Here is a 13,482-nt window from a genome sequence, read left to right as displayed (position 1 = left end):
TTTTAGCTTTTTGTACATTATTAACTAGTAATGCCAAGTCAGCTGTGAATCCCAAAAAATTTAGGTTGGTCATCTTTCTTGGTTCCTGTTGTTATGGTGTTAAGATTTTCTTTATACCATTATCACATCAAGTATTCAAGAGCACAGTTGAAGAGCAGTGGTGATAGACCATCTCCTTGCCTTAACCCTGTTTTAATCGAAAATGTCTCAGATAGTTTTCCTCTGAATTTTACTTTGGACTTGATGTTTGTAAGGGTTAATTTTATCTTTTTTATTAATTTCGTATGAAGTCCAAATTTTTTTAATATGTCCAGTACAGCATGCAATCATAAGTTTCTTGAAGTCTATGAGAGTTATGACAAGTTGCTTCTGTCTCCTTTTGTAGGCATCCATTACTAATTTTAATGTGATGATCTGTTCTGGGCAGCTCCTCCAGAGTCTAAATCCTCCTTGCTATTCTCCTAGCTCTTTTTGTAGTTGATCTTTACAGCGACTGTAGAGAATGCTTGACAATATTTTATATGTGCAAACCAATAGTGAAATCTCTCTGTAGCTGTCCAGATTTGATCTTTCTCCTTTTCTGTGCAATGGGTGTATGATAGCTGTAGTCCAATGTTCTGGTAGTTCTTCTCTGACCCAGATTTTAACTATGCATTGATGTAGTGATATATTCATGGGTTCTGCTGTAGATTTCCAGAGTTCTACAAATGTTTGATCTTCTCCACTTGCTTTTTAGTTGTTGAGTTCACTTAAAGCTTTGAAGACTTCCTGAATTGTCGGTGGGTTTACATTTTCTGGTGGAGTTTTTGTTGGAGTTTCTGTGTTTCTTTCAAGAAGCTCAGGAGAATCCTCACAGTTTTGTAGTTTGTTAAATATTTTTGCTAAAATTTCCGAATTTCTTTTATCACTATAGGGCATCTTATTGTTTTTATCCTTTAGCATTAGTGTGGGGGATCATATCTTCTTTGGAGTTGTCTCTTAATATATATATATATATATATATATATATATATATATAAAGAAATACTAGTTATCTTACACATTGACAGTTCTAGATGCCCTGTATGATCTATAAATGAGTGTATAGACCTAATTCAGTATCGAACTTGATGATGTCATACTATATGCAAGGTATATTATGACTAAGTGTTAATGTATCTAATCTGACATATATGTTCTTTTTTATGCTAGTAGTGTTTAGGTGGCTACATATTCACTGAGCATTAGGTAAACATAGTTTTCAAGATTATAGGCATGTGCCATTCATCACATTTTTTAAAATTTTAGTCGTAAATGCTTAATGGTTTTAGTGGATGCCATATTTTGTTATACTTATACTCTTGTTTCTTAGTAAAAAAAATATTGTATTGGTTGTGTATTGAACCCAGATTCTACTACCGTTTAAGTTGACAGTAGTTGCAGAGTAATGAAATGCAAACTTTTAATGGCTTGGTGTCATTAATTTACCAGAACATGTCTTTCATGCAAGGAGTACTGCACAATTTTATGTAGATAGCGAACGATGTTTGAAAGGTATTGAAAAATCAAAATGGGGGGGGGCATAGAATCACAGTTCTTAATCCTTCCTCACTCACCTGTAAGTAGGTTCTTCATCTCCAACTAAATAATGTTCAATGACATTGACTGAATTAGCAACCTCTAAACATTATCCAAAATGTAATGAGAAGAGGGGTGAACTGACAACTCGCTCAGGTCGTTTCAGTATGTGACCTGTTTATGTTTTAGTCTTGTTTAGTGCCTGCAAACTAATTACAGACAATGGAGGTATACAGTAGCTCCCTATTGGTTATACATTACTGATTTCATTAATAATTTGGTCTTTTAGCTGTGTGGTTATGTCTAGGAAAGTTATATTGAGATTTATGGAATTATTAAATATTGATAGGAGAGTGATTAAATCAGTTGTCCCATAAACATAAAATGATAAAATGGTGAAAACTATTGCTTTATGTAATACATAATTTATTTATTATTTACCAACAAATGAGTAATAAATGTTGTCTAATAGATGCCAAGGCATCTACAGAAATTTATACATGATGGGACAGCGTTCCAAAAGTTAAATTTTTGATGCAGTTGATTATGAGAGTTCGAAAACATGTCATACTTCAAAGAGTAAATTTGATGATAAGTACAGAAAGCTTAAAAATTTGATAAATATTCAGTCAATATTTTTCTGAAGATAGAGTACTGCTACATTTTAAAAGTAAGAATAATGAATTAGTATGTCCAAAGTATGTCTTTTAATGCTAAGAACAAGAATATGGACGCAGGAATCCTTCAAAAACAACTATCAAAGTGGGTGGTGGAATAAACTTTGAAAGCGTAGGTCCCAAACAAGATAGATTTCGTCTCATTAGTTCGCAATGTTACTTGTAAAACATGACAACTGGACTACAGAACTGTTGACTCCATGTTGCACAAGGTTGCACGCCATACAGTTTAAGAACTTTATAGTTTAAGACTTTGACTGGCTCCGAGCACTATGGGACTTAACAGTTTAGGTCATCAGTCCCCTAGAACGTAGAACTACTTAAACCTAACTAACCTAAGGACATCACATACATCCATGCCCGAGGCAGGATTCGAACCTGCGACCCTAGCAGTCCCTCGGTTCTGGACTGCAGCGCCTAGAACCGCACGATCACTTAAGACTTTGATATTCCACCCTCACTGAGCGCAGGCTTTTTTTTGTATTTGGGATCAAGTACTGGTGTATTGTAAATCTCAATAAAATCTCAGCAAGTCTTAAAGTGTTAAATGCAAATTTGTTGTTGAGACATTTACTGTTGAGATTAAGATACGTAAAAGTGGAGAGGATCTTCTTATTGGACTTGGGAACAGGCGTCAGGCAGTTATACTGCAACTGTCTTCGTTTTGTGATGGGTGTCGGGACTGTTCCTTTCCATAACTCACTAAAATTTGCACAAGGAAGTGACAAATAAAAGGTCTGGTACTCTATTTCGCCAATTTTTGGCAAAAATTCACATTTACAAGATAGCAGAACAATGCCGAAACTGCTGATATTTTCCGTGAACAGCCTGACAACCGAACAATTTAGAGTATTTAATAATAAAGTCACTGTGCTACTCATTGTTCGTGACTGAGCCGAATCACGGACAATCATTTCTAGAAAGATGCGAGAATTTTTAAACTAATGAAATGTGTACAACAGATTCCAGGAGAAGGCAAGTGGCCGCCCTCATGCACCCTCCTTCCACCCTACCCCCCACTCCCATTTCCTTGAGTATGCCAATAGGCAACATTTGTGATCTCATTGTGAAACTAGTGCCTAAATCAGCATAACTCACCCAAATAAAAACGCAGTGACTTAAACAAAGCACTAACTATTAAAAATGTTAACTTTGCTGAACCCCACTCAGCTACATCAGGGGTCCATGAACTTTACAAGGTTTGATTAACAGAGAAGATAGAGAAGTTCCAAAGAAGAGCAGTGTGCGTTTCATCTCCTATTCATTTATGAGATGTAGCCTAAAGCTTTAATTATAGGGTCAAAAAATTAAGTTACCGAGACATAATTTTGTATTTGTTTCCTAATAATGTCTGCAGTCCTTGGACAGTTCCGTAAGAGGGCACTAGAAGAGCCAAAATAAATTATGTAACCCACTGATCAAGTTGAGTATCACGTTCGTTATCCACATTTGAAGGGTACATCTGAAATATACAGCAATACTGCACCTTCATATGGCTTAGAGGTTAGACGTCGCAGACACTTCCAGTGTGAATCAAAGGTCTAAGCAACGAAAACACGAAGTGGCAGACCATCAGCCGTGAGCTGCCGGGAATCGCTAGAGAAGTTGAGGCCCCAGTGCTCTCAGAATCAAGGCGGTAGTGAAAAATGTGAAAATGAGCCATGGATTCATTTTCGGCATCTTGTTAGAAATTTCGACCGTGATAAACGTTGGCGACCACTGGGTTCACTGACAGAAAACGCCCAATCAAAATCTAACCGAACCAAGGTATCAGTGGAAATGCACCAACTGTGTCGGGCCAGTACAGATGACCCTCTAGATGGCTAATCACCATGACAGTTGCTGGGTGCATCATTATAACACCAGACAAAGGACCAAAGCAAGCAGTGGTTTCACTATTGCTGGCAAAGGTGGAGACCCAAGCCATGTTCTTGCAGTTTGGGTGTAGGTGTAACATAATGTAGGAAATTTGTGAAGCAATGTGACTCATCATTAACAGTTCAATAAGAAAAACCCACCTCCGCGCGGAGTGGACGCGCGGTCTGAGGCGCCATATCACGGATTGCACGTCCCATTCTGCCGGAGGTTGGAGTCCTCCCTCGGGCATGGGTGTGTGTGTTGTTCTTATCATAAGTTAGTTTAAGTAGTGTGTAAGTCTAGGGACCGATGACCTCAGCAGTTTGGTCCCTTAGGAATTCACACACATTTGAATATTTGAAAAACCCTCTCTTCCTCCCATGAAACACACACTCTTCTCTGCCGGCCGGTGTGGCCCAGCGGTTCTAGTCGCTTCAGTCTGGAAACGCGCGACCGCCACGGACGCAGGTTCGAATCCTGCCTCGGGCATGGATGTGTGTGATATCCTTAGGTTAGTTAGGTTTAAGTAGTTCTAAGTTCTATGGGACTGATGACCTCAGATATTAAGTCCCATAGTGCTCAGAGCTATTTGAACACTCTTCTTTTTTTTTAAAATCCACAATGGACGAACCCAGCAGACATACAAATAGCTGCTTGCTATGGCCTAACGAAAGTTACTTGTTAGTCGAGATTTCACGCCTTAGATCTTTGTTCGTCCGATCAGAGCTCACAATGTAAACGCGAACTGTCTGCCAATGTTAATGCACCACTACAAAGCGAAAGTTGTTCTCGAGTAGTATGGTATACACTGTGTAATCATTTATGACGCACTGCCTGCACCCCGTTTCACTGTCGCTATCAGCAGAAGGCTGAAACGCCTTAGTTGGCTGCCCACTCCCTGCTGTCGGTGGCTTAACCGAGATGCAGCTAACGGACGGTGTGGCCACGCTGTGTAGCCACATGGAAAAAGTTAAACAGCAAACTGTTTTAATGAGAGTGTAGTGTCCTCGTACCCCGTATGACCTTAAGAGTGTTTTTAGAGTGTTGAGAGTGTGTTTAGCGTGTCTTTGTGCTGCCACATCGCTGCACACTGCTCGCCGCCATGGCAAGGCGATAATGCAACAAGCCCCCTGGGCATTATCGGTGCATTTAATCTGAACCATCGCTCGTCCCACTGCTTGCTAAGATCCTCACCAGGCAATGATGTCAAACTTCTTTGTGTTTCGTTCTGCGACGATAGTCGTTTGTCTTAAGCTGTGATTGGCTGTTCCAAGGACGCCGAAGAAGTGCCGTGTTTGACTTTTGATTGCGTGGTTTCTCGCGCACTATACATCTTCTTCTCCATCTCCACTACGTCCACACTCTGATAATGGCTGAAGTGCATGGCAGAGGATACTCCCCACTGTACCTCATATTAAGGTTAATTCCCGTTCCATTTGCGTACGTAGTCCAGGAAAAATGACTTTTTAAAAGTCTCTATGCAAACTGTAATTACTGTAATCTAGGCTTTACAACCATTGTTGGAGAGATAAGCCGAAGGCTGTAGTTAACTGATACTGGTACTTGTAACTGTGTGAAGTAGTCTAACGAAAGATAGTTTTTAACTACGTTAAGCATCTGCTAGCAAAAGTTTTTTGGAATTTCCATAATACTGTCTTGTGGACTAAAGAAACATGCGGCTACTGGTGCTGTCCTCATCATCATTATTATTATTATTATTACTATTATATACGTTTAGTATCCCCTGACGATACTATTTCGTATGGATGTCACACACTTAAGCAATATTCTAAGGTGGTATTTTGTAACCAAAATCCTATGTAGACACTGCAGTTTCATAGTATCCGGCCAATTAAACCACAATACACAGACGTTAATGTTTGTTGTGAGCTTATAAGATAATTTCACGAAACAGAATTAGAAGTGATGATTTTAAACAGGCACTTATTTCAGCTCCTTGTGCTCAAAGCTATCTGGGCCTCTTGACATTCCAATCATCAAATTTTCTTCATAATGGATAACATCACGTAAAATAATTTTTGGAAATTAATTCCTCTGTATCATCTTAGTTTTCTTTTCTTTTAGAGAATAGCACACAAAAATCTGCGACTGGGAGAGATAGCATATGAAACAGACGTATATAAAAACTGACGAAACATTATCTTAGAGTGAATGTTCAGTTGAATCTCCATATATTTAACTATTCCGAGCGAATAATTTTTCAAATAACCTGCAAAATTTTTTGCGACATTCGTAACTGTCCGAATAAGTGCTCTGGGTAACTTTTTAGCTGTTGACACATCTGCAACGTGGACGGTCTGCATTCAAAGCGTGGATCCATATCTATTCTTCTTTCTCATTTTTAATAACCACATTTTTGGAGTGAGGAACCACTATTTTTGTCGTGAGACGATGCCGAGGATATTGTTTTGTTTCCCATGTTCCAAGTAATCCACTCGACTCCCGATGTGAACAGATGCATGGTAATGGTTCCTGGCGAGAAGCGATAGGACAGCGCAACCAGTGAGTGGCAACAGCAGGGCTGCAGCATGAGCGTACCCTGTGGGGGAAGGGTGGAACGGCAGGGGGAGGAGGGAGATAGTGAAAAATAATTTTTACCTTTTGTCCTGTCTAATGTGCCATTTAATTCTGCACCGGGAAATGTTTACTTTTCGGTCATTTCAGCGATTACAAGTTTTTGTTTAGGCATATCAAGATGAATTTATCGAAGGCCACATCACCCCCCCCCCCCCCCCTTGTTTTGTTAGAAGTACACGGTTTCTTTCAGCAGTACAGATATATCAGTCTGCTGAAACATTTGGAGTCTGATGGAACTACTGTTTGCAACAGTACAGATGTGAAATTCTTACAGACTTAGAACGTTGTGGGCATGCACAGAAAAAATGGGAGCAAAGTTAAAACAACCGCAGTTGACATGAAGGGAGAGAAAGTGTTAAATGGCAAGCCATTTACAGAACGTGTATGCCTCACAATCAGGGAGAGAAATTTGCTCCAGAGGTTTTATGGCTTTGCTATACAGAGAAAAGCTATACGGTCAATTTTCTTCTCTCTTCTCAACAGTCATTAATATACAGTGCACACTGTGATCGAAAGATTTCAAAACCAGATACACGTTTCACAAAGCGCTTATCAGAGTTGCAGCTTTCATTGCCAAACAGTGATGACAATCATTAAACTTGCCTTTCAGAATCTAAGTAACAAGATACATGTAGCAACATATCTCCATAATCGCACGGTAACAAGGACAAAATTTTTAGTCACATAATTTTAGGGACCAGTGTAAAAATCTGGTTTCGTAGGAGAAAGTAGCCTAAAATTTTAAGAACTGGATTGTGTAGGATTTTTCAGTGGTGCAATAACAAGCAGGTGAATAGAGTTAAGGAAGGATTTACGACAGAAGTTGGACAGGCCATAGTCGCTGCACTTATCACTGTCGACAAGAATGCGTTGCCGCTCAAGAATGCGTTGCCGCTGTAGAGACTTACTCTTCACATATAAAAGAAACAGCATGTATGGAGAGAGCAGTTAACGTGCGATTATGGAGATATTTTGCTACATGTATCTTGTTACTTAGATTCTGAAAGGCAAGTTTAATGATTGTCATCACTGTTTGTGCATCAAAGTTGCAACATTGATAAGAGCCTTGTGAATAGTGTGTCAGGTCTCGAAATCTTTCGATCACAACGTACACTGAATAATAATGACTGCTGAGAAGAGAAAATAAAACTGACCGTATAGGTTTTCTCTATCTTTCATGTAGCTAATATAGCATCGCAACAGTCCAGCATCTTGGCGTTATTCATTCTAAAAGTACTGGTATTCTTGTTTTCTTTCAATTGCAGTTTATTCAGGTTGCATATAACTTTAATTTTCAGTGTTTTTCGGTAGCCGTACACTATACTGTAGAACCACCAGCGACAGAGAGCTAGCAGTTTTGGTGCTAATTTATCTAACGACATGCTGTGAAAGTCCGGAACAGTTTACTTCAGTATTCCAAAAAGTGGCAAATAAGTTGAAAAAATTTCAAACATGTCACGCATCTTTGTCGATTTTTTATCAGTAGGAACAACAAATAAAACTTAATACTGCGATTATTGTACAGTCCAATTATGTTTTCTTTATTTTGGGGTCGCAGGTTCGAATCCTGCCTCGGGCATGGATGTGTGTGATGTCCTTAGGTTAGTTAGGTTTAAGTAGTTCTAGGGGACTGATGACCACAGATGTTAAGTCCCATAGTGCTCAGAGCCATTTGAACCATTTTGTAAGTTTCTGAGTGGGGACTGTAACTTTTTCTGTGAAGTGAACCGAGTATTGTTGCAGTTGTTTGTTGTTGTTGTGGTCTTCAGTCCTGAGACTGGTTTGATGCAGCTCTCCATGCTAATCTATCCTGTGCAAGCTCCTTCATCTCCCAGTACCTACTGCAACCAACATCATTCTGAATCTGCTTAGTGTATTCATCTCTTGGTCTCCCTCTACAATGTTTACCCTCCACGCTGCCCTCCAATGCCAAATTTGTGATCCCTTGATGCCTCAGAACATGTCCTACCAACATATCCCTTCTTCTAGTCAAGTTGTGCTACAAACTTCACTTCTCCCCAATCCTATTCAATACCTCCTCATTGGTTACGTGATCAACCCACCTAATCTTCAACATTCTTCTGTAGCACCACATTTCTAAAGCTTCTACTCTCTTCTTGTCCAAACTATTTATTGTTCATATTTCACTTCCATACGTGGCTACACTCCATACAAATACTTTCAGAACGACTTCCTGACTCTTAAATCTATACTCGATGTTAACATATTTCTCTTCTTCAGAAACGCAATCCTTGCCATTGCCAGTCTACATTTCATATCCTCTCTACTTCGACCATCATCAGTTATTTTGCTCCCCAAATAGCAAAACTCCTGTACTACTTTAAGTGCGTCATTTCCTAATCTAATTCCCTCAGCATAACCAGACTTAATTCGACTACATTTCATTAACCTTGTTTTGCTTTTGTTGATGTTCATCTTGTATCCTCCTTTCAAGACACTGTTCATTCCACTCAAGTGCCCTTCCAAGTCCTTTGCTGTCTCTGACAGAATTACAATGTCATCAGCGAACCTCAAAGTTTTTATTTCTTCTCCCTGGATTTTAATACCTTCTCCGAATTTTTCTTTTGTTTCCTTTACTGCTTGCTCAGTAGACAGATTGAATAACATCAGGGAGAGGCTACAACCCTGTCTCACTCCCTTCCCAACCACTGCTTCCCTTTCATGACCATCGACTCTTATAACTGCCATCTGGTTTCTGTACAAATTGTAAATAGCCTTTCGCTCCCTGTATTTTACCCCTGCCACCTTTAGAATTTGAAAGAGAGTACTCCAGTCAACATTGTCAAAAGCTTTCTCTAAGTCTACAAATGCTAGAAATGAAGGGTTGCCTTTCCTTAATCTTTTTTCTAATATAAGTCGTAAGGTCAGTATTGCCTCACGTGTTCCAACATTTCTACGGAATCCAAACTGATCTTCCTCGAGGTAATCTACTACCAGTTTTTCCATTCGTGTGTAGAGAAATCGTGTTAGTATTTTGCAGCTGTGACTTATTAAACTGATAGTTCGATAATTTTCACATGTGTCAACACCGGCTTTCTTTGAGATTGGAATTATTATATTCTTCTTGAAGTCTGAGGGTATTTGGCCTGTCTCGTACATCTTGCTCACCAGATGGTAGAGTTTTGTCAGGACTCCCTCTCCCAAGGTCGTCAGTAGTTCTAATGGAATGTTGTCTACTCCGGAGGCCTTGTTTCGACTCAGGTCTTTCAGTGCTCTGTCAAACTCTTCACGCAGTATCGTATTTCCCATTTCATCTTCATCTACATCCTCTTCCATTTCCATAATATTGTCCTCAAGAACATAGCCCTTGTTTAGACCCTCTATATACACCTTCCACCTTTCTGCTTTCCCCTCTTTGCATAGAACTGGGTTTCCATCTGAGCTCTTGATATTCATGCAAGTGGCTCTCTTTCCTCCAAAGATCTCTTTAATTTTCCTGTAGGCTGTATCTATCTTACCTGTAGTGAGATAAGCCTGTACATCCTTACATTTGTCCTCTAGCCATCCCTCCTTAGCCACTTTGCACTTCCTGTCGATCTCATTTTTGAGATGTTTGTAGTCCTTTTTGCCTGCTTCATTTAGTGCATTTTTATATTTTCTCCTTTCATCAATTAAATTCAATATTTCTTCTGTTACCCTAGGATTTCTATGAGCCCTTGTCTTTTTACCTACTTGATCCTCTGCTGCCTTCACTACTTCATACCTCAGAGCTAGCCATTCTCCTTCTACTCTATTTCTTTTCCCCATTCCTGTCAATTGTTCCCTTATGCTCTCCCTGAAACTCTGTACAACCTCTGGTTTAGTCAGTTTATCCAGGTCCCATCTCCTTAAATTCCCACCTTTTTGCAGTTTCTTCAGTTTTAATCTACAGGTCATAAACAATAGATTGTGGTCAGAGTCCACATCTGCCCCTTGGAAATGTCTTACAATTTAAAACCTGGTTCCTAAATCTGTGTCTTACCATTATATAATCTATCTGATACCTTTTAGTATCTCCAGGATTCTTCCATGTATACAACCTTCTTTTATGATTATTGATCCAAGTGTTAGCTATGATTAAGTTATGCTCTGTGCAAAATTTTAACAGACGGCTTCCTCTTTCATTTCTTAGCCCCAATCCATATTCACGTACTATGTTTCCTTCTCTCGCTTTTCCTACTGTCGAATTCCAGTCACTCATGCCTATTAAATTTTCGTCTCGCTTCACTACCTGAATAATTTCTTTTATGTCATCATACATTTCATCAATTTCTTCATCTGCAGAGCTAATTGGCATATAAACTTGTACTACTGTAGTAGTCATGTGCTTCATGTCTATCTTGGCCACTACAATACGTTCGCTATGCTGTTTGTAGTAGCTTACCCGCACTCCTATTTTTTATTCATTATTAAACCTACTCCTGCATTACCCCTATTTGATTTTGTATTTATAACCCTGTATTCACCTGACCAGAAGTCTTATTCCTCCTGCAACCGAACTTCACTAATTCTCACTATATCTAACTTTAACCTATCCATTTCCCTTTTTAAATTTTCTAATCTACCTGCCCAATTAAGGGATCTGACATTCCACGCTCCGATCCGTAGAATGCCAGTTTTCTTTCTCCTGATAACGACGTCCTCTTGAGTAGTCCCCGCCCGGAGAACCGAATGGGAATATTTTACCCAAGAGGACGCTATCATCTTTTAACCATACAGTAAAGCTGCATGCCCTCGGGAAAAATTATGGCTGTAGTTTCCCCTTGCTATCAGCCGTTCGCAGTACCACAACAGCAAGGCCGTTTCGGTTAATGTTACAAGGCCAGATCATTCAATCATCCAGACTGTTGCCCCTGCAACTACTGAAAAGGCTGCTGCCCCTCTTCAGGAACCACACGTTTGTTTGGCCTCTCAACAGATACCCCTCCGTTGTGGTTGCGCCTACGGTACGGCTATCTGTATCGTTGAGGCTCGCAAGCCTCCTCACTAACGGCAAGGTCTATGGTTCATGGGGGGAGGATTGTTGCAGTAGCAGAAATTAATAATTCTGCTCAAAATTACAAGCATGCTGAGTCAGAACGTTTGAGCTACACCATGTTTCATTATTTCTACGTCACCCTAATATTCACTCAAAGAATTTGCGCCTGAGTTGAATAGAAATGAAGAGAAGTTGCCTTTTGTGAATCTTTCTTAAGTAGCAAACTACACTACCCGTTGCCCTGATACCAGAAGATGGTAGCAATAGTGCCTTCTTTCACCCTCACCGGTCTCTGGCCAGCTAGTACTGAGATGCGGGAGCCGGCCGTCACGGACATCCTGCTGCGAGATTTCCGCTGCGGCTCCTTTTCCGTTGATGGTGTCTCTCCCTCTCCGGCTTCCTGAAAAGGGAATTGATGCACCGTTCAAAAACGAGGGTGCCGCAGCCACTGTCCATAACTTAAGACGATCATACACATATATATCGGTTAAAAAGTTTGTAGTATTCTTAACATACAGAACACAACAATGCAAAAGGACGACAGTAACTTTCGCATGATGTGTCACTACCAAGTAACATATATCGACGGAGCTTGCACCATACTTACAAGGAAATCTCCCCATCGCAACCCCCTCAGATTTAGTTACAAGCTGGCACAGTGGATAGTCCCTGAAAAACTGAACACAGATCAATCGAGAAAACAGGAAGAAGTTGCGTGAAACTATGAAAAAAAAGGCAAAAGATACAAACTGAGTAGTCCATGCGCAAGATAGCCAACATCAAGGATAATGTAAGTTATGGAGCGCCGTGGTCCCGTGGTTAGTGTGAGCATCTGCAGAGCGAGATGTCCTTGGTTCAAGGCTTCCTTCGAGTGAAAAGTCTATTTTCGCAAGCTATGATCTGTCCGCTCGTTCATTGACGTCTCTATCCACTGTAATAAGCTTAGTATCTCTGTTTTGCGACCGCACCGCTAAACCATGCCATTAGTAGACGAAAGGACGTGCCTCTCCGTCTGATGTATTCAACACGACACTGGTGACGGCATGCGCGTCACATGACAGAAATATGTTGTCGACCCACCTAACTTGTACATTTGGCGAATGGGTAAAAAGATTCTTCTACCTTGCCCGATTTAGGGTTTCTTGTGGATGTGATAGTCACTCCCAAAAAAGTGATGAAAACATAAGAGTTTGTCACATAAACTACAACAAATGAATGCAACAGTTTCACAGTCGCACAGTTTTCCCTGTGCCCTGTCAAAACATATGTTTTTAATATTTTGATTGTTTTTCCGTGTGTAGACCGTCAAATCCTGCATATCTCCAAGCAAATCTGAACATGTCCTGGAATTTTGGAGAGCGAAGTTGATTATGTGTGAGTGCCTGAACTTTGATAACTGACACACGATCACGTAAACAGTACTGCTCTGTGTACCTGTGCAGCTTGGCATAGTAATTGTCTGAAAATAATAAATTAAACTTCTCACTCGAGGGAAGACGAATCAAGGACCTCTCGTTCCGCAGCTGCTCACGCTAACCATGGGATCACGGCGCTCCTGAGCTCATATTCTCCTTGATGTTGCCTATCTTTCGCATTGACTACTCAGTTTGTATATTTTGCATATTTTTTCATAGTTCCACACAACAACTTCATGTTTTCTCGAGTGATCTGTGTTCCGTTTTTCAAGGCCTATCCACTGTGCCAACTTATAACTAAATCTGAGGGGGGTGCGATGGGGAGGTTCACTTGTTAGAAAGAACTCCTACAGTATAGGAAGGTAACTGAAACAAATACGCAACGAGACGAACAGAAATT

At 40.1% G+C, this 13,482-nt stretch overlaps 1 protein-coding gene across 1 annotated transcript in view; it reads right to left on the bottom strand.

The window, feature by feature from the left end:
* LOC126278820 (translation initiation factor IF-2-like) overlaps positions 1 to 13,482 on the bottom strand; it is a 329,625-nt gene that overhangs the window by 286,449 nt on the left and 29,694 nt on the right. The window contains exon 3 of the mRNA XM_049979094.1: positions 11,954 to 12,067. Coding sequence (XP_049835051.1) covers positions 11,954 to 12,067 — 114 coding nt within the window. The remainder of the gene's footprint in view (positions 1 to 11,953; positions 12,068 to 13,482) is intronic.

The sequence above is a fragment of the Schistocerca gregaria genome, chromosome 6 (genome assembly GCF_023897955.1).
Source record: "Schistocerca gregaria isolate iqSchGreg1 chromosome 6, iqSchGreg1.2, whole genome shotgun sequence".
Taxonomy (NCBI): domain Eukaryota; kingdom Metazoa; phylum Arthropoda; class Insecta; order Orthoptera; family Acrididae; genus Schistocerca; species Schistocerca gregaria.
Note: the sequence above shows the minus strand (reverse complement) of the source record. Positions and strands in the feature narration are given on the sequence as shown.